The 19,926-nt window shown below is 46.3% G+C and overlaps 1 protein-coding gene and 1 long non-coding RNA gene across 2 annotated transcripts; one reads left to right on the top strand and one right to left on the bottom strand.

The window, feature by feature from the left end:
• Positions 1-1,313: 1,313 nt before the first annotated feature.
• LOC124108722 (uncharacterized) lies at positions 1,314-7,879 on the bottom strand. Its single transcript, XR_006856753.2, has 3 exons — positions 7,252-7,879; positions 5,756-5,938; positions 1,314-2,257 (listed from the first exon to the last, which is right to left on the bottom strand). It is a non-coding gene; the product is annotated as an uncharacterized LOC124108722 (long non-coding RNA).
• Positions 7,878-13,161, top strand: LOC124108721 (glutathione S-transferase Mu 2). The gene is made up of 8 exons (XM_046467263.2): positions 7,878-8,016; positions 8,323-8,398; positions 8,855-8,919; positions 9,206-9,287; positions 9,387-9,487; positions 10,383-10,478; positions 10,558-10,668; positions 12,662-13,161. The coding sequence occupies exons 1-8, from the start codon at positions 7,981-7,983 to the stop codon at positions 12,749-12,751; spliced, it is 657 nt and encodes a 218-aa protein (XP_046323219.1). The 5' UTR covers positions 7,878-7,980; the 3' UTR covers positions 12,752-13,161.
• Positions 13,162-19,926: the final 6,765 nt, after the last annotated feature.

Genomic DNA, 19,926 nt, shown 5'->3' with positions numbered 1-19,926 from the left:
TAGCGTGCTCGCCTGGCATGGGTGCGCCCCGGGTTCAATTCTCAGCACCACATACAAACAAAGATGTTGTGTCTGCCGAAAACTAAAATGTAAATAAAATATTTAAAAATAAATAAATAAATAAATAAATAAATCCAAATTGATGGAGGACTTTTCTTGAACTCTGGGATTCTACTCTTTCAGGAAGTTCCTTCCTAAATACTACAGAAAGGGGGAGACCAAGGGGAAGGAGATCTGGGAAGGCCAGTTGCTCCAGGTCTAGGCCTTTTGAGAATGCTTAAAATGTCTACCTTTGGCTTTGAAAATAATGTAGCAGGTGTTACCCCAAATTTAAGGGACTCAGCTTCAGGAAACTCACATGATTGGCTCAGGAATGTCTGAAAACATCCGAATTCCTACAGGGTTTTATCTTCAGGCACAAGAGATTAAAAAAAAAAAAAAAATCCTGGGCTGGCGTTGTAGCTTAGTGGTAGGGTGCTTGCCTAGTACGCACGAAGCACTAAGTTCAATCCCAGCCCCACATAAAAATGAACAAATAAAATAAAGGTATTGTGTCCACCTACAGTTAAAAATAAAATAAAATAAATCCTGTTGGAGGAAAAAATAAAAGGATATGATGCTATATGTACAAGTGTACAAGTTTATTTTTCTTTAAAAACATTTTCCTGAGAACTTCATGGGTCCCCACATTCTTTTTTTTTTAAACTTTTTTATTAGTTGTTGATGGGCCTTTATTTTTTTATTACTTATTTATATGTGGTGCTGAGAATTGAGCCCAGTGCCTCACACATGCTAGGCAAATGCTCTACCACTGAGCTATAACCCCAGCACCCCCAACATTCTTTAAATATCTGGTTGACTACTTTGATCCAAAAGTACACTCTGGTCTGACAAAGATGTTCCACATGAAGGAGCTGGGGACAGTGGTGCACACCTGTAATCCCAGAATGTGATAGTCTGAGGCAGGAGGATTGCATTTCGAAGCCATCCTCAGCAAACTAGCAATGCCCTAAGTAATTTAGTGCGATCCTGTCTTGAAATAAAGAAATTAAAAGGGCTGGTAATGTGGCTTAGTGGTTGAGTATACCTAGGTTCAATACCTGGTATAAAAAAATAAACAATCAATAAACCCAACATGTTCCATATGGTCCTTTTCTAGATTAATTATGGCCATTACATTTTTTGGAGAATCATCTGTCTTTTTTTAGCTCAGTTTTTCTGGTGAATTCACCTTTAATTCTGTGAGATATATATATATATATATATATATATATATATATATATATATATTGATAAGTCTTGTGTCTTGTGTTGTCTAACTGAAGGTGTTTTTTTTTCTCCCTGTTTTAGTCAGATTTTTCACTGCTGTGACTAAAAAAATCTGACCAGAACAATTTTAGGAGGAAAAGTTTATTTGAGGACTCATGGTTTCAGAGGTCTTAGTCCATAAAAGGCCAGCTCCATTCCTCAGGGCTCCAGGTGAGCAGAACATCATGGTGGAAGAGTGTGTCAGTGGGATTCAGCTCACATGGTGATCAGGAAGCAGAGAGAGAGGTCTCCATTTGCCAGATACAAATATGAAACCCAAAGCCACGCCCCCAATTCCCACCTCCTCCAGCCACACCCCACCACTTCACTTACTACTCAGTTAATCTCTATCAGGGGATTAATTCATTCATTGTGTTAAGACTCTCACAACCCAATCATTTCTCCTCTGAACCTTCTCTCATTGTCTTACATGTGAGCTTTTGGGGGACACCACATGTAAACCATAACATTCCATCCTGGCCCCCAAAATCCCACACTCATCTGACAATGCATAATACAGTTAGTTCATTCCCAAGAGTCCCCAATAGTCTCAATAGTTCTGAGATTGCTCAAAGTTCAAGTCCTAAGTCTTCTCTGAGGCTCAAGGCAATCTTGCATGGTGAGCTCCTATAAAATTAAAAGCAATTTACAAGTATCCAGTATATAAAGGTACAGAGTAAACATTTCCATTCACAAATAAGGGATGTAGAAAGAAGAGATAGGACCAAAGCAAGACTGAAATCCATCTGTGCAAACAAGTGCTATAGCTCCATGTCTGGCATCTGGGGTACATGGCATCTTGATGTTTTTTCCAAAGGGCTTGTGTAGCTCCATATCTGTGGCCTTGGTTGAAGGATATGGAAATGACAGCCTGCAATGACAACTCCCCAAGACAGTGTGTGGCCTGGGAGGAGAGTGGGAGGGAGAAGCCAAAACATTGATCCTTCCCCTGAGAAGGAGATAACCATCAGTTGCTGGGAAGAGGACAAGTATTGATCCTTTCCAAAGTAAATTTTAATAACAGTGAAATGATACCTTAATCCTATCTCTGTGACAATACAATGCACTCTGGAGGACAAGATTAAAAATTGAACACTGAGCTCTGAACCCTCCACCTTGCACTGTAAAAACCCAGCCTAGTAAAAACAGTATCCAGTAAAAAACAAGTTCCAAATGTTTGCAACCTTTTACTCACGGCCTGTTAAAGTCTTCAAGGGCTGAGTCACTTCCCAATGTAAACTATATAAACCCATAGACTTTCTGTAACTGGGGGCCATTTTCTACCCAGAAAATGAGCCCCTCTGATGGCTGACTCTGGTGCTAAATAAAAGGCATAGCTGGTCCATGAAGTCTGCTCCTGTCCTGGTTATTTGTGCTTTCATTATGGTGCCAAAACCATTTTGATTATTTTTGTTTACATTGTTGGTTGCATCCCAAGCAGCCTTTCTGTTGACTTGCCTCTACTCAATACCTGCAGCTTTCCTAGGATGATGTCCCACATTACTGTCATTTCTTACTCTTGGGGGTCTCCACTGCAACTTTGACTTCCTCCTCACATCTCCACACTTTGCCCTCTCAGGGGGAGCCCACAGGTATTACAACCCTGTTGCACTTTGCCTGGCCTCCCAGACCTTCCTTTGAAATCTTGGTGGAAGCCTCTATGAACCCCTAACTCCAGCATCCTGCAGTCTGCAGAACCAGTCCATGTGGTTGAAGCCAAGGTCTGCCACCATCTTGAGCAGGATAGATATAGTACAATGCTAATTTCTAATACTTATATTGATGCTAATTAAACAAAAGGGGTAACTGTAAAATTACAGACATTAAGGTTAAGACCCATTACTCCCACTTAAAGACTGACGAGACTGGCCTCCTGGATGTTTTAAAACCAAAATTTGAAACCCAAATGCAAGAAAGTTTAAAAGACTCAGGAAAAAATGGCCAATATTTTGGTCCTTGCCTCTTAGGTTAGCCAAAACACATGGAAAAATGGGTCCCCACTAAGGGCTTTGCCATGCCAGTGAGTCACCTGATCTCCTGATTGGGGGATTGATAGGATACTAGAGGACAGGAAGCCAACCAGTGCACATTGTGAAAAGGGAAGGGTCCTTGAAGAGGGAAATGTCCCTGATGCTTCCAAAGAAACCACAGGTGGTCAGGTCAGCAAGACTCTCACCTATCCTGGCAGATGGTATGACTGATAAAGGAAGGGAGACAAGAGGCTGCTCACAAGGTCCCAAGAGTGACCCTTGACAAATGTCAGCTGATTATTAACAGTAGATAGGAACAGGTCATTTTTTTTTTTTTTTTACCAACTTGGTGCTGAACACCTGGCAGGAGAGTACAACCAAAACACAGTCATATGTGGACATATATAAGAAGAGACAATGATATATATATATAAAATTTGAGATGCACACTTGTGTCCATTCTCTCAAAAGTAAATAAAGGGAGAGTTCTTATACAGGAGTGCCTGATAACTATCCCAAAAGGCTCCGCCAGAGTCCACAGTTTGTTCCAAGTCAATTTGAGACCTATACATCTTCCTAACCTCCTATAAATATATAGCTAAGCTTGATCATTTTTCACTGGTACGATTATTTAGCCCCAATATTTATACTTCTAAAAGATATGTGACACATGTAAGCCCTAAATAACTTTTATGTGAGAGTTCTGCATGATATAGCTAAAGGGGATCCTTCTGCCAAATGGAGGTAACACTAATGAAAAAGCTGAGAACTCAGATGGCATTAGCTACCTTAACTACAGCTCAAGAAGATGCCTAAGCCATTATAAAAACTTAAAGTCCTGTATATGTTTCTAACAATTCTGAATGGTCTGCCACTCACAAATCAGTGGCATGTTAGACCCCACTCTCAAGTTTAATGAGTCTCTGTCTTTGCAGTTTTCAGGGAATGGCTGATAGTACTGATTGCTTTTCTGCTGATTGTTTACAAAAAAATCATGCTTTGCTGTCTTGTATATTATTTGTCTTATCATGATCCCTGCCCTATGTAGGCCTTATCCAACTGCCACCAGAGACCTCTGGACTGCCCTGATGTGTGAGGTGCCCAAGCTATAAATGACCTTATAGATAAAATCCAAAAACAAGCTCCCCTTCTACTGAGCATTCATATATAGGCCTCTGTAGCAGGACCTGACTGCTGTTCTACTTTGAACATCCCTTTTCAGTCTAAAGTACCAGAATGGTCATTGCCCTTTTTTCCTAAGGGCAGCTAGGGCGGGGAATGCATAAGATAGGATAATGTGTCCTGATTGAAGGATTTTTTTTTTTAATGTAAAGTCTACTCTATGAGGTTAACCTGTAGAAACACTCTAAACATTCCAGCCAACTCATTTGTCCCAGGATGATGGAAATAGGGAGGCAGGACAGGACAGACCTGAGTAAAAGCAACAGACTCAAGGGCAACCAAGAGAATTCATATTTTCCCAATACCAGTGCACCATGATTTTTTTTTTTATAATTGCTCCTACCAATTTAAAAAACAAGCCAATCTGTCTTTTCTGTCAACCCAAAGAAGCTCTGTTCTAAATCCCCTCGCTTCCTGAAGGCCATCTTCTTACAATAACTGTCTATAAAACATCTTCACTCCCCTCCCTGTGCACATGCCCAGAGGCACTCGCCCCAGGGGAAATTTCCCATCACAAGGGAACAAAGGGAGGTGGGGACAACTAAAAGGCATTTCTTTAAATAACCCAATAGGAAATAGTACAGTGGGCCCTACCAATGAGTAATGATTAAGTACCCTCTTTCCTCAATAGCTATTCATGCCAAAGATTGTGAGGTCAGCTCCAGCAGTGGGCAACAACCCAGTGCCTGTGTCAGTGATAAATGCTGAACAGATTGCCTGCTCAGTGTGACTGCTTTTGGCTTTGGTGGCTGTGCACCCCTTCTGCCCATGGAAGTAAAATTCTTACCCTATCCACAGAGCTGATTAGTCTCTGAGTGTTTATTCTGACCCCCCAAATTGCCATATAAACCCCTGGGCTAATATATCTAAGTGGAAAAACTGTTGTCAGGCCCCCTGTCACCTTGCCAGAGATCTGTCTCTTCTATTTAAATGAATCCTATTTCTTTCACTCTTGCCCTCTGTTGTTGCCCACGGATTCATTCTTTGAAGTTGGAAGATAAGAACACAGAAAGAAATTGGTGGTGAGCTTCCTGGGTCTGCCATTAAGAGCTGGAGCATCCCCCTCCATAGTAGTGGAGAATCTGGCTTTGCCTGCTGAGACCCTTGGAGCTAAGGCCAGCAGGCATACCTTGCTGTGATTAGCTGCTAAGGCTAAAATGGGGTTTCTTGGCTGGGGTAGCTTGCAACTTACGCAGACCCCACCCATCAGCAAAAGCAGAGAATTAAGTTTTGTCTCAAACTCTATATTTACCATGTTATCCCTTGGTATGCTCCTCCTAGCCCCTGGGACCCACCTTGCAGAGCCTGCTGGACTCTTTCTTCTTCTCCTTCTGCAGAGAGGTCCTACTCCGAAGGGTTCCTGTGCTCTGGCTCCGTCTTCCCGGCTCAGAGTCTTTGTCCTGGGCAGCAAGGCCTCCTTGTATGTTCAACCTCTCTTCCTCTCCACTCAGTGTTTTTTTTTTCATTATACAAAATACCTGTATGAAGATGTGAATTTGGTGTCAACATACCTTATATACAAACAGAGATATGATAAATTGTGGAATAAAGGTGTATTAAGAATTGTAATGCAAAAAAAAAAAAAAGAGAGCTCATGTATAATGGCATAATTTGGCATGAACATACTTTATATACAGAGTTACGAAAAATTGTGCTGTGAGTGGATAATTATGAATGTAAAGCATTCCACTATTGTCATGTATGTAAGAAATAAATAAAAAATAAAAACACTACATAAGTCTCATATTTCCAAAATCTCTCCCTTGTAGCTCCCACCTGACTTCCAGTTCTTAATAGTCAAACTGTAGTCAAGTTTATAGACAGTCTTAGTCATGGGGTATCTGTGTTAGCATATGCACAAGTGTATTTTCAAAAAGGAAGGGATCATAGGGCTGGGGCTGTGGCTCAGTGGTTGAGCACTTGCCTCACGTGCGTGAGGCACTGGGTTCGATCCTCGGCACCACATACAAAAAATAAATAAATAAAACAAAGATACTGTATTCATCTACAACTAAAAAAAAAAATAATAATAATAAAAAAGGAAGGGACCAGATAGATGAACACCAACATACAATATCCATCCTATGCCTTTCAGAATTATGATTCTATTTAATGTTAGCATATAAAAATGATTTTTTCCTGTAATTTCTGTAGAATTTTATCTGAAGATAAAATTTTAGCTCAAGATGTAAAAAACTGAGAATGACAAATCTTTAAAGTGACATGAGAACAATAGCAGATCCCAGGGGAGGTATTTTGCACGCACGTGTTTGTTTGTGTGCACGTGTGCCTGGTGAGACGGTCTTGCTCTGGACAAACCTGTAGGGCAATTCACATGGAGGCCTAAGGCTGTAACCTAAGTCTGAACAAGGTCCAGGAATCTGAGCTGTGTGCATGAACCCTATCTGAACCCTATCTGAACTTGGAGGCAGCATTTGCAACAGGGAATGCATTCTGCAAGCCCAAGTGGTGTGGCCTCAGAGCTCCCCATATTCATAGTGACTTGCAGAATATGTGACTTCTCTGACTTGATAGGGATGAGGTGACCTCTGCCTGTGCTGCTCCACCCCCACCCATATCTTGTCCCAGTGGTGGGAAACCTTTATGGACATGCTGGGTTCACACCCTGCAGTCCCAACAAAGTCTTAGCTAATTTCCAAACTTTACTTCCTGCAGAGCAACAATCTTGCCCTTTAACATGTAAACCCATTTCATTTTATTTTCATATTTCCATCATGTCTTTTAAGATCCTTTATACAGGTACAATCAACAACGATACAATTTATCTCACCTCTCTTTGTTTTGAAATGGTCCCCTGCTTCTCAGGAAAAAAGTTGGCAATATATTTGGGTAGGATGTTATCCTGATGAGGGATGCAGGATGCAGATCCCAGAGTGGCCTCAAAAGCCATTTGAGTCACCCTCTGATACCAAGAGTACACATGGGTCAGGAGTCAGGGTCAGGCTAAAATACAGGGACCTGGACAGTTGAGGATTGGCCCTGGCCCAGCTCGGTCCTTTTTGATGTCCTCTAGGGTCCTCCCTGAACCTCCTCCTGTCTCCCTTCTAACAGGGGAGGTGCCAATGGCAGCATGAGCCGTCTGAACCCCAGGGAACTGGGCTGAGCGATGGGAGGATGTTGGGAAGAGAGAAAACCCTTGCTCCTGTCACCATATGTCTGGTCTCCAAGTGCACTGCCAGCTCCTGGTGGACCCCGTGGGGGTTTATTGGGGGGTGGAAAGCTGCTGGAAGACAGAGCCTTGCCTTCGGCTTCAGGGCCCACAGATTTTCTCCTTGCCCTATGGGGCTGAGGCTGGATAGGATCTTAATCCTGTCTCCCCTTAGGGACGCATGGTCCTAGGCTTCAGGTTTCCGGGAAGTCTCTCAGGGGAGGGCGGTGCATAAGAGGGGCAGGGCGGGACTGACCACCCGGTCCCGCCCCTGCTTTCTCTGTTCGCTGTGATAAAGCCCCGGCGCAGTCCCACCGAGGAGAGTCGGCTCTGTTCGCGAGCGCCAGCACCATGCCTATGATACTGGGTTACTGGAACATCCGCGGGGTGAGCGAGGGTTTTTCCTGGCGGCTGGAAGGGGAGGCGAGGCGGGGACCAGTGGAGCAGATGGGGTGCAGTTGCACGGGGTGGATCCAGTTCTGGATTTGCTGGATTAGCCGGCAGGGAGTCTCAGCGCTCAGCTCTCAAACTTCTGAGAACGTGTACGTGTTTACGCATTAGCTTGCTTGCACGTGAGTGTGCGTGCTTGGGAATTGGTGGTCACAGGGGCGGGGGGTGGTCACCCGGAGGAGATGAAGTCATACAGCAGGGGTCTCTAAATCTCTGACCTGCACCTTGGGCTCTCTCTCCCAGCTGGCTCACCCCATCCGCCTGCTCCTGGAATACACAGACTCAAGCTATGAGGAGAAGAAATACACCATGGGGGACGGTAATGGCACCCCTCGGGTTCAGGTCCCTTCCGGGCTTCTGTTGATTGGTGCCCAGCAACTCGAGCTCGGCTATTCTGACTACACAGAACTGGTGTTGAGTTCTCCGGAACTCCTCCTGCTGGACTCTTTCCCAAAACGACTGGGGAGGGTGCAACGTGATCTTGTAACACAGGATTTGGGGAGTGGAGTTTCTGGTTATCCCTCTGTTTATGTTTGGTTTGGGTTCCCTATTAAGGCTTGCCAAAACCATGTGAAAGCCTTAGTCATGTAGGTCCAGGACCCCTACTTCAGATTTCTCCTCCACCCTCCTCCTCCCAAACCTTGGGATCTAAGATAGTGGCTCAGATTCCAGATCCACCATCTCCAGGGTCTTGTCCCTGACCCGTTGGGAGCATCCTGGGAAAGGGAGGTTGGACTCAGGAGAGGTTTGTTTTCACATCATCTTTTCTTCACAGCTCCCGACTATGACAGAAGCCAGTGGCTGAATGAGAAATTCAAGCTGGGCCTGGACTTTCCCAATGTAGGTGTGGGGGACGGGATGGTTGGGGCAAGTGATTGAATCCCTTCCTTATCTACATGCCCTGCTTAGAGTTTCTGGGCTCAGTGCATCTGCTACTCTCATTCCTGGCTCCATACTGTGTTTCTGGGATGATCTGTGTCCCAGGTCATTCATTCATTGAACAGTGTATTTACATAGGGATTCCTAAGGACAGTTACAGTGAGTGCCAAATATCTTATATCCCTAAATTAGGGAGAGGGGACTGAGACCTGGTGTCTCTCTTGATTTTCCTTGATTGTCCATCCAGCTGCCCTACTTGATCGATGGGCCTCACAAGATCACCCAGAGCAACGCCATCCTGCGCTACCTTGCCCGCAAGCACAACCTGTGTGAGTGGGGCTGGCTGCAGGGTGTGGGGGATGGTTGCTGTGTCCCTGACTTGGCTGGGGTGGGAGGCTGAGGGTGCACCTCTGTTGCATGGACTACAGGTGGGGAGACAGAAGAGGAGAAGATTCGTGTGGACATTTTGGAGAACCAGATTATGGACGTCCGCATGCATTTCATCATGCTCTGCTACAACCCTGACTTTGTGAGTCTCCCACTGTGTGGACCAGACATGGTTAGAGAGTTGAAGTTTTCCATTTGCATCTTCAGTGGACCGATATGCTATTTGCATTAAGTAGTAGTAGGGATTCTCCATGCTTTCCTGTTCTACCAACAGAGTGACATTCATAAAACAGCATCTTGACAAACAGACTTGAAACAATCCCCACCATTCTTAAGATAGGGTTCAGACTCCCCAGCTTAAACAGTCTCTTCATAGACATTCATGTGTACTTTAAAACCCCTTGCATTCCTGTCCCTGACCTCTTCCATGGCCCTTCACATCATTTGCCTCCTGCTGGAGCACAGAGACTCAACCCATGACAAAGGGAAGTACAGGTTAGGGGAGTGGAATGTGGCCTGGTCTTCAGATGTCTGCACAGTGGCGTCCCTGACTCCAGCATGAATGAGGACTTTTCCTAAGGGGCAGCTCAGAGTCCTCCAGAAAAGCTCTGTCCTTTCCCTTCCTCCTTTCAATATCAAACACATCTCAGCTTTATGCACACTATTCAAATGTCTATTCGGAACTTCTGCCACCCCACTAGGTAGAACGTTGTCTATTTTCCTGGGTACCTGCCAGATACTGAGACACTCCTGAGTCTGACTCCCAGGAGGTGGTTTGGACCCATGAATGATGAGAGACAGTTTCAGGGATCATGTTGTGTTCCTGTCTGACTTCGCAACACTTTGAGAGATGGGAGATGCTACCAGATAGGAGTCTAAGCAGTGGTGTTGCAGGGAATGAAAACCTCACCCTGACACAGGCTGAGGGAAGTTGGCGGCCGAGCCCTGGCAGGTGGGCCATGCACACCACTGCTGATGCCAGCCCCTCAGGCAGGGAGCTCCTGTCAGAGGGTGGTGACAGCTGATTTCTGCCTCAGGAGAAAAAGAAGCCTGAGTACTTGGAGGCCATGCCTGAGATGATAAAGCTGTTCTCACAGTTCCTGGGGAAGCGGCCCTGGTTTGCAGGGGACAAGGTAAAAGGGGAGGAGTCTGGAGGTGTCACTCTTTCCAGGGTAGAGATTTTCATGCCCACTCATCCTCAGCTTTCTGCAGATCACCTACGTGGATTTCATCACTTATGATGTCCTGGACCAGCACCGTGTATTTGAACCCAAGTGCCTGGAGGCATTCCCAAACCTGAAGGACTTCATGTCCCGCTTTGAGGTGATGCTCCTGCTCTTTTTCACTCTTCAATGCCCTTTTTCCTTTCTGCTTTCCAGGAAGTATTTTTGAATCCCATCGGTTACAAAAAGAACAAGGAGTACATTTTGAATTCTGGATTTCTGTTAGGACCCGTGGCCACATGTTATCTCCACTGTGACAAATTTATTGACACAGCAACCTGCAAGGCTTTAGAGAGAATTACCAGGCACGTTGGACAGAGATGGAAACTGGGTCTGTAGAGAGGAAGTCATTTGTTCAAGGTCCCAGGGCCAGTGGACGCTGTGTTGGGCTCTCTGTCAGCCTTGGCTTCTAAGGCCCTGGTGGGTGTCTGTCCTGCCTTCTGTCAGAAGGAGCAACCTCAGGCCCTCATGCAGCCTGGGTTTCACAGCCCAGGATACTGTGCAGGAGGAGAACGAGGCAGGGTGTGTGCAGCTGGAGGTGGGAGGCTGAGGTGAGGCTGGGGGACTGGCAGAGCAAGGCCCAGACAGGCCTTGGCTTGGCTTGCAGCAGGCTTGGCTCCATCAGATGCCACCCAGGGAAGCACTAGGACCCCAGGGTGGTGACTGGTGCTTATGAGTACACATGTGGGGACCCTTGGGGACTTTATTATGGCTCTTTGGATGGTTGAGATCTTGTTTTCAGCCGTCATCCTCTCTCCTCATGAATATCTCAAGTGTTCTGTGTGTGAGCTGGGGTCGTACACTGATTTTCACTCCTATTCAGTGTCTCCTCCACACGAGCTTTGGTGTCAGGCCCAGTGGACATGTATGGAGGCCCCATCCTGGGACTGAGTGCAGCAGGGAACAGCAGGCACCTGTTGAGTTGCCAGTGGTGCCACATCGTTGCTGAGGAGGACAACCTGCATATCACCTCAGAAAAAAAAAAAAAAAGATTTCCCCAGGTCCACTTTTTGTCACCAACAAAACCTACTTTGGTGCTGATCTGAAGAGGGCCAGCGAGCTCCCTTCTCTTCCCAATCCTCATGTCACGATGCGCTTCCTCAGCTACTTCTCATCAGCTCTGGCCCTGGTGCCTGCTGAGTGGCCTTTGGGTTTATCCAAGAGCTGGCAGGACTGTGGGAAGGAAGCACTGGAGGGGGCGGGGACTGGAGAGCTTCTGCCTGAGACCTCCTGAGCCTGACTTGTTGGCTAGAGGCAGCCCTGCATCTCCTTGAACGTGATCTCCACAGTCACTCTCCTGATAGGAAGGCACGATATAACTAAGAGCGAGATGGCCTGGGTAGTGGAAGAGTTGGAAATGAGCTAGTTTGGGCTTAGTAGCTTGGGATCCGGTACCAGGTGGAGACATTTGGACTTTCTATTCTCAGGAAACAGATTAGATTGCTGCCCAGCAGTTCTTTGTGGCTCTTCCCTGTGTCTCTGATCATCCAAAAAATTCTCGTGAAATTATGTTGTGAGTCACTCGGTGAGGTCTTTACTCTCTTCCAACAGGCAACGGATTGTTCTCTGCTCCTTTGTCCTGGTAGATCCCGTCTCTGTGTGAAATACAGGCATGAATAATTCTTAATGCCTAAAGGACAATGTTTGTGCAAAGGGGAGTGACAGGGCCTCCTGTCAGGGCACAGGAAGGGAGTGGAGCAGAGAGTACAGAATTGGAAAGGCAAGAGCCAGGCTCTCTCCAGCCCCTCCCACTTTCTAGCTGTGTGAGCATGAGGAAGTTCCCTAAACCCTCTCCCTGCACCTCAGGTTCCCTCCTGATAGATGGTGAGACATGATCAACCTTGCTGGGGTTGTTGAGTGGGTTTTCTAAGCTGCTTGCAATTTCTAGTGCATATAATGCATTTTGCATACTCTCTTCAGTCACTGCAAACTGAAGAATGTCCCTGAAGGGTGTCCTTCCAGACCCCAGAAACTGGGGTGACTGTGCGCTGCTCAGCACTGGAGCTCTCCTGGCAGGGCTGCTCCTGCACTGGGGCTGCTCCAGCCCAGTGGGACAGCAGCCCTGAGCTCCTGCTTCCTCTTGCCACTCACAGGGCCTGAAGAAGATCTCTGCCTACATGAAGTCCAGCCGCTTCCTCCCAACACCTATGTATTCCAAGATGGCCACATGGGGCAACAAGTAAGAGGCTGTTAACACCCAGACTGAGAGGAAGAAGCCATCCTTGCCCCTGCTGGCCCCGGGTTCCTCACACAGCTGGCTCTCTGCACCCAGGCACCAGTCTTCTCAGTCCTTGCTCCTCTTTCCACTCCCTCCTCCTCTGCAAGGCCTCCTTGGCTCCCTTTCTTCCATTCAATCCCTCCTCCTTTGGAACTTCTGCCTGCTTCATTTCTCAGTTTTCTTCAGCACTGTCCCTTCCCTCTTGCTTCTCTGTGCCCTAAATTCAACCATGAATCCTTGGCTCTGATTTGCAGAGCTGACTTCACCCCTGCTCCTGAGAACTGTCTGAAAATCCAGTATTCCCTTGTGTGCAGCTCAGACCCCAGAGCGGCAGCTGCCCAGGCCTGGTTTGAACTCAATAAAGCCTGAAACACACCTGCTGGCATTTTGTTTCATTCCAAGTTTTCCTCTCTGGATTTGCCAAGTGTCACTGCCATTCCCATGGGATTTGATACTAGAAATGGCTGGAGGGTTCACAAGGATTCTGGCAGGATGGAGGGGGTTTGATAGTCCTGGTTTCTGTTTCTAATACCCTCAAAGCTGGTGGCCCCGGGAGGCTCTTTAGAGGATTTGAGGTGTGACTGTCCTCCTTGGATCTCAGTTCATTGTTCTATGTCCCTATAAAAGACCCCTCTTGCCTGGTGCTCACCTCTGTTTCCCTTTGAGCTCCCTGCCAAACAGCCTTGCCTGGTCCTCAGTGAAGACTCGACCCCACTTGCTCAGCATTTGTTTAATCGCCTTTGGCTCCCTGTACTCGCCACCTTTCCCTGCTACTCCTGAGGGACTGACTCATGTCCCTGGTATAGGATAGGTTACCAGGATGCTTGTGGGGTCTGAAGGGGTCTGAGACTTCCTGGTCCCATTTCTGACACCCTCAGAGCAGGCAGCCTAGGAGGGCGTCTAGACAATAAAGGACCCCTTTATGCATGCAATCTTGCTTCCTCCTGTGGTCATGGAATCCTTCCACAGGACAATAGGGCTGTGGCTCACAGTGAGCAGGGACCAGGGTAGCGGGTCCCCAGCAGGGAGACCAGGACCCTTCTTGCCGCTATGAAATGGTTGGTGCCCATCTCTTAAGTGTCCAGCATCCTGGCTCTACTCAATTTTCTAGATGCCTTCAAGGTGTCCTTCTGGGCTTCCTCCACACCTGGCACGGGGACCATCTTTCTTGGTTAGTCCCTCTTAGCCTACAAGCTTGGTATATTGATCTCTGTGCTCACTCTTTGTTACTTGTTACTGTCTGTGTTTCCTCCATGGGAAGAATCACTGTGGATGACTCTCCCTGTCAGTGAATCTCCCTGTGTTAAGCTCAGTTGACCATCTCAGCCTGTGACTCAGGCAATTCCTGGGAAACAGGTCAAGGCTGAGCTTGTGGCAGACCCAGCCTTTGTTTGCCTCAGGATAATGTAACGAGCTGTGATTGTGCTCTACTTCCATCACCTCACGTGGTGCTGGTTTCTTGATGTCCAAGGAACTGTACTGAGGGCTGCCCTGAGAGCTAGTAAAACGTTTTGTTTGGGGTGTCTGCCGCCATGTTTCCAGAAGAAATGGGCATCTTGAATCAATAGGTTGAGTAGAGAAGACACTTCTCACTATTGGAGGAGGCCATCACCAAACAGGGAAGACCCTGGATGGAAGAAATAGTGAGAGGACATGTGAATATGCCATCGTCATGCCTGTGACATCCCTCATCTGCTCTGGGCCATCTGTGCTCCTTGTTCTTTGGATTTTAGACTTGACCTGGGATGTACCCCAGCACCTGCCTCCAATCAGCCCTGCACTGAGGTCTGTAGCCTGGGACCGAATACACCACAGGCTTCCTGTCTTCTTCCACTGGTAGAGGGGAGATCATGGGATCCATACACCTCCATGACTGCATGAGCCAATTCCCATAATAAATAAGGCATGCATGCATACCACATAAAACAATATGTCTATACCTTTTATTGATTCTGTTTCTCAAATAACTGTGAGTCGTACACACAACAAACAAATACACACATTGGTCACAAACATCAGTGACCAGTTTGGTATAGTCACACATTGTCCCAAATACTAGAGCATGCTCATTTATTTGGGGGCTTTTCCTATTTGTCATGAACTCGCAGAGGTGTCTGAAAGCTCAGCACTCAGGGGGCTTGGAGGGAAGATATCTCCTTTTGGAGGTAAGGTACTTATCTTTCTCCTGGTAATGCTACAGACAGCTGGGTTCTTGTCTCAAACACCAACCCGAAAGTGAGGACAAGGTTTTGAGAGAAAGGAAAAATTGATTTCCTTGCTTTGCTGGCCCAGGAGAAACTCCAGGGACCCTTGTTCCAGGTGCATCAGGGGAACAGAGGACTTTAAAGGTGATCCAAAGGCTACCTTCCAGGGGTGCCCCATCAGGGGCCGTGATTCAGCTGAAAGATGGCTGTTTCTTAGTTCTTGTGGTGCCACTCCTCTATGATGGACATACTTCATCCTTGTGGTGTGTGTGTGTTACAGACAAGTAACTTGGCCTAGGTGTGGAAGAAGGGTAATATGGCTTCTCAAGGTTAGGAAGGGGGAGAAGGAGATAAGAAAGGAAAAAAACCCAGAAAGTCCACATCAGGGTCACGTTCATAGCACAAAGTGGCCCGTTACAATAAATGTTCCCATTCATCACCGGAATTTCAAGGGCATTAAGAGGAAAATCATCTGTCTCTGGTCAGATGATTGCGTTGGGGACAAGAACCCAGGTCATTGTCGGTTCTTAAGGGAGGGTGAACATGGGAAAGGACCTGCTGGCTAGGTGACTGCAAACCTGGATTTCTATGGCTGTGAATGTCATGAGAAGCTTATATATTCAAGATTTAGTGTCCCCTGCTCTGATATTAATTTCAGGGAGGGTCTCAATTATGCCATTGTAAGTTGGAAGTGACTGGCAGGAGCTTTCTGCACACTCTTCTCAGACATGGTGGACATGTCTTGAAAAGAGCTGAGTTCTTCCTGTCTGGCCCTGGGCCAGCAGCTCTGGAGGAATGACCACTGTGGAGCTGGGTTCAGGCTGCCTGGCTCTGGGACAGGGTGCTGGGTGATCACCAGACACCCCCTCTCTACCCTGAACCCTGGAAGTGCAGCTGCCCAGTCTCTCCAGCTGCTCTTGCCTGATGTGCAGCCTGAGGCCACAGGGCTGCCCCTGGGTCAGATTGTTCCTACTTCCTCCCTGCAGGCAGCACCCTGTAGCTGGTGTCCAAGGAGGGCCACTCAGGCCTCCTTCCTGCTCGCCAGCATTTCTAGGGCCCTGTTCCAGTTGTGGCTTTTGATCCAGGGTTTCTCGAGCTGGGCACAACTGCCAGTGTGGACCACATAATTCTTTGTCGTGGGCTCTGTGCTGTGCTGTGCATTGCAGGGTGTTAACTACACATCTGACCTTGAGAGGCTATTAGGGCTTCTTAGTTGGGACAATTGAAGAAATCTTTGAGCCTCCATGAATTCCGTGGGGGGATAGTCACCTCTTGTTACAGAGCAGTGATGTGGTGGATGGAGAATGCACTTTTAATAAAGAATTAAATAGAATTTTTTTAAAAAATTCAGTATTCTACTTTTGCAGGCAAGAGGAGCCTTTTCTCTTTTTTTAAATTGTACTGTGAATTGAGGCCAGAGGTGCTTCTGTACTGAGCCAAATCTTTCACTCTTTTTTTTTTTTTTCTTTTTTTGGGATACAGGCTCTAGGCTCTTGCTAAGTTGCTAAGGCCTTGCAAAGTTGCTGAGGCTGGCTTGAACTTTGGTCCTTCTGCAGGAGTCTCCTGAGTCACTGGGATTAAAGGCATGTGCCACCATTTCTGGCTAACATGAGCCTTTTTTGACATAACTTTTATTTCAATTAGTATGTGTGTCATGGATCCCCTGGTGAATTTTTTTTTTTTAAAGGCTTTACAAATTGGTTTTTTTTTTTTTAATTTTTTAATATTTATTTTTTAGTTATCGGCGGACACAACATCTTTGTTTGTATGTGGTGCTGAGGATCGAACCCGGGCCGCACGCATGCCAGGTGAGCGCGCTACCGCTTGAGCCACATTCCCAGCCCCCCCTGGTGAATTTTTTAAAACTTTAATTTTGATATAGTCTCAGACTTGAGAAAATTTGCAAAAGAACACAAAGAACTCTGTACCCCAGCTGTTCAATGTGTCCTCTCTCCCTCCTCCCCACCTTCTTCTTTCTGTGTGACCCTCCCCAGCATGCTGGGAGGGGCACAGGGCGCTCTTGACCACAACACCATGTTCTTTCTCTAAGATGCCAGTGCCTGATAGTGGACCCAGACCACTGAGGGACAGGGCTTTGCAACCACCCCAGGGCAGGTCTCTCATGCCATACAAGGGTAGAGTTTGTGACAATTCATGGATCACGTTTCCTTTTAGGAAGATTGCGCATTCATATTGGAGTTCCTGGATATTATGTGATTTTGCCTGCTTATTTTTCTTCCTTATGCACCATCATTTCATTGAGATCTTTTTGCTTTTAGCCCATACTTGGTTATGTTTGTGTTGGTTTTACTTATTTGTAATATTCATGAGTAGAAGAGAAAGCATGCTTCGCCAATTTTAGAAGTCATTTGTATTAATCTTTAAATATTTTCTTAGCCCTGATATTTACTAACTAGAAATTTTCTTTTTGTTTTTGTTAGAAGAATGCTCTATCAATGATTCTAATCGTTTTGAATGTCAAACTATTGATTTTCTAAGTATATTGACGAAGTTCAGTATTTTTCTCTTTGGTATTGTTTCTTGTTTTTATGTTAAATCATGTTTTAATTCCTTCTTAATATCTGAGTGTGTTTAAACTAATTATTGTTATCTTAGAAATGGAAATTCTCCTCAATTCTAATTTGGCAGCATCTTGAGAATGGTGATATTTATTTATATTTCTGAGATAAGAAAATATGATGTATTTTCTGTATTATGTAAGTTTACGTAGACATTAGAAAAAAGTCTTAAAAATTTTTTCATTAATAATGTCATAATTAATTTGTTTATAAGTTTATATTTTTAATACCAAGGATTGAGCCCTAAAGCCCTCAACCACTGAGACATATCCCTAGCCCTTTTTATTTTTTTAAATTTGAGAAGGGGTTTTGCTAAGTTGCTAGGGATTTGGTAAGTTGCTAGGGATTCGCCAAGTTGCTGAGGCTAGTGTTAAACTTGTGATACTTCTGCCTCAGCCTCCTAAGCTACTTGGACTAGAGGCATGCACAAACATGCCCAGCCTCATCCCATGTACTTTGATTATCCCACAGTGTTCCTCTAATCAATTAGAACTGTTCTACACTGTATAGTCAGAGCACGTGGACATATAGGGGACCAGGCAACATTGGGGTGAATTTCTGTAAGGTCATATCCACTAACAATCCTTGCTTCCGATGACTTTCTAGGGTCCCTAATCCCCACTGCTCCCTAGTGCCATTCAGAGACCCATGCCACCTCTTGGGGTGATCTTCCTGGCCCCTGGGGCCCGCCTTGGGGAGCCTGCTGATCTCCTTCTTCTCCTTCTGCAGAGCTGACCTGCTCTGAAGGGCCTCGGTGCTCTGACTCCACCTTCTCAGCTCCTCAGAATCCTTGTCCTCCGCAGCCTGGCCTCCTTCTCCTGCACTTGACCGCTCTCCCTCTCTACTATGCTCAGTGTTTAAAAATGCTAGAATGTGTCTTATATTTCCAAAATCTGCCCCCTGCAGTTCCCTCCTGCTTTTCAGTCCTTAAGAGCCAAACTGCAGTCGACTTTACAGATGGCCTTAGTGCTGCGGCGTCTCTGTGTTGGCATCTCCACGAGTGCATTTTCAAAAAGGAGGGACCAAATGGATGAACACTAATGTACAGTGTCTATCCCACGTCTTTCAGAATTATGGTTCTAATCAATGTTAGCATTTAAAAGTTATTTTCTCAGGGATTTTTGTAGAATTTTATCTCAAGATAAGTGTTAGGTCAAGATGTAGATAGAACACTGAGAAAGTAAAAACCTTTAAAGCGTCATGAGATACAGCAGATCCCAACGCCAGTCACTGTGTGTGTGTGTGTGTGTGTGTGCGTGCGCCTACATGCATGCACATACAGGCACAGGCACATGCACGTGTCCACTTGCACTTGGTGGGATGGTCCTACTCTGGGCCTGCCTAAGGGCAATTCATTTTGGGGCCCGCCACTGCATCCTGAGCCTGAACACAGTCTGATGATTGAGAGGGGAGAACTAAACCTGCCTGAATGTGAAGGCAGCACTTGCAACAGGCTTTGCTCTCTGCCATCCCAGTAAGGTAGCCTCAGAGCTCCCCTCTTCACAGAGACCTGCGAAGCATGTGACATCCAGACGACCTCTGTCTGAGCTTCTCCACCCCTACTGAATACCTTGTCTTGGTCAGGGAAGCCTTTCCTGACATGCTGGGGTTACTCCCTGCCATCCCAGCAAAGTGTTAGCTAATTTACAAATTTTATTTCCGGCAGAGCGACAATCTTGCCCTTGAACATGCAAACCCATTTCATTTGTAGCTGCACTTTCCTGTTTTCATCCTCTTGTTGTGTCTTATGCAATCCTTTACACAGGGCAAAACTGACCACAGAGCAATTTGTCCCACCTTTCTTCATTTAGAAACAGTCTTTTGCCTTCAAGGAAGAAAAGTTGGGAGGAAGAACAGTGTTCTTGTATAGGACCTTGTCCTGGTGAGAGTTGCTCCACAGGTCCCAGATCCCAGAGTTACATCAAAGGCCATTTGAGACACCTCTTATACCAAGAGCACACATGAGTCAGGAGCCAGGGCCAGGGCCAGAATATAGGGACCTGGACAGCTGAGGTCTGGCCCTGGCCTACCTGTGTCTTGTGTGGAGTCCTCCAGGGTCTCCTATGGACCCCTCCTGTTTCCATTAGGAAGCAGGAGAGATGTCTGCTCCTTGGAGAACGTGACCTTCCACCCGGCTCTCACCACAGCACTTGTGACCACTGCACTTGTGACTATTGTGAGTGCACCGTGAATCCACTGACTGGTCTGTCTCCAAACACACTGCCACTCCCTGTGCACCCAGCAGAGGGGGTAGGAGGGAGCCGCTGGTGGGGGTGGGCAGCAGGCCAGCAGAACACTGCTTTTGATTTCTGCACGTCCAGACCGGTCCCCAGACCTTCATAGCTGGGGCAGTGTTA

The sequence above is a fragment of the Marmota monax genome, unplaced genomic scaffold, assembly GCF_021218885.2.
Source record: "Marmota monax isolate L192 unplaced genomic scaffold, Marmota_monax_Labrador192_F-V1.1 WCK01_AAM20220418_F8-fsc00181, whole genome shotgun sequence".
Classification (NCBI taxonomy): domain Eukaryota; kingdom Metazoa; phylum Chordata; class Mammalia; order Rodentia; family Sciuridae; genus Marmota; species Marmota monax.
This window is presented reverse-complemented; position numbering and strand designations above follow the sequence as displayed.

Bases quoted from the DNA above. Each gene is read 5' to 3' on its own strand.
- LOC124108721 (XM_046467263.2), top strand. From the start codon at position 7,981: ATGCCTATGATACTGGGTTACTGGAACATCCGCGGG. The intron at 8,920-9,205 runs GTAGGTGTGGGG...TTGTCCATCCAG, and splicing joins TGGGCCTGGACTTTCCCAAT to CTGCCCTACTTGATCGATGG. The intron at 10,479-10,557 runs GTAAAAGGGGAG...AGCTTTCTGCAG, and splicing joins CCTGGTTTGCAGGGGACAAG to ATCACCTACGTGGATTTCAT.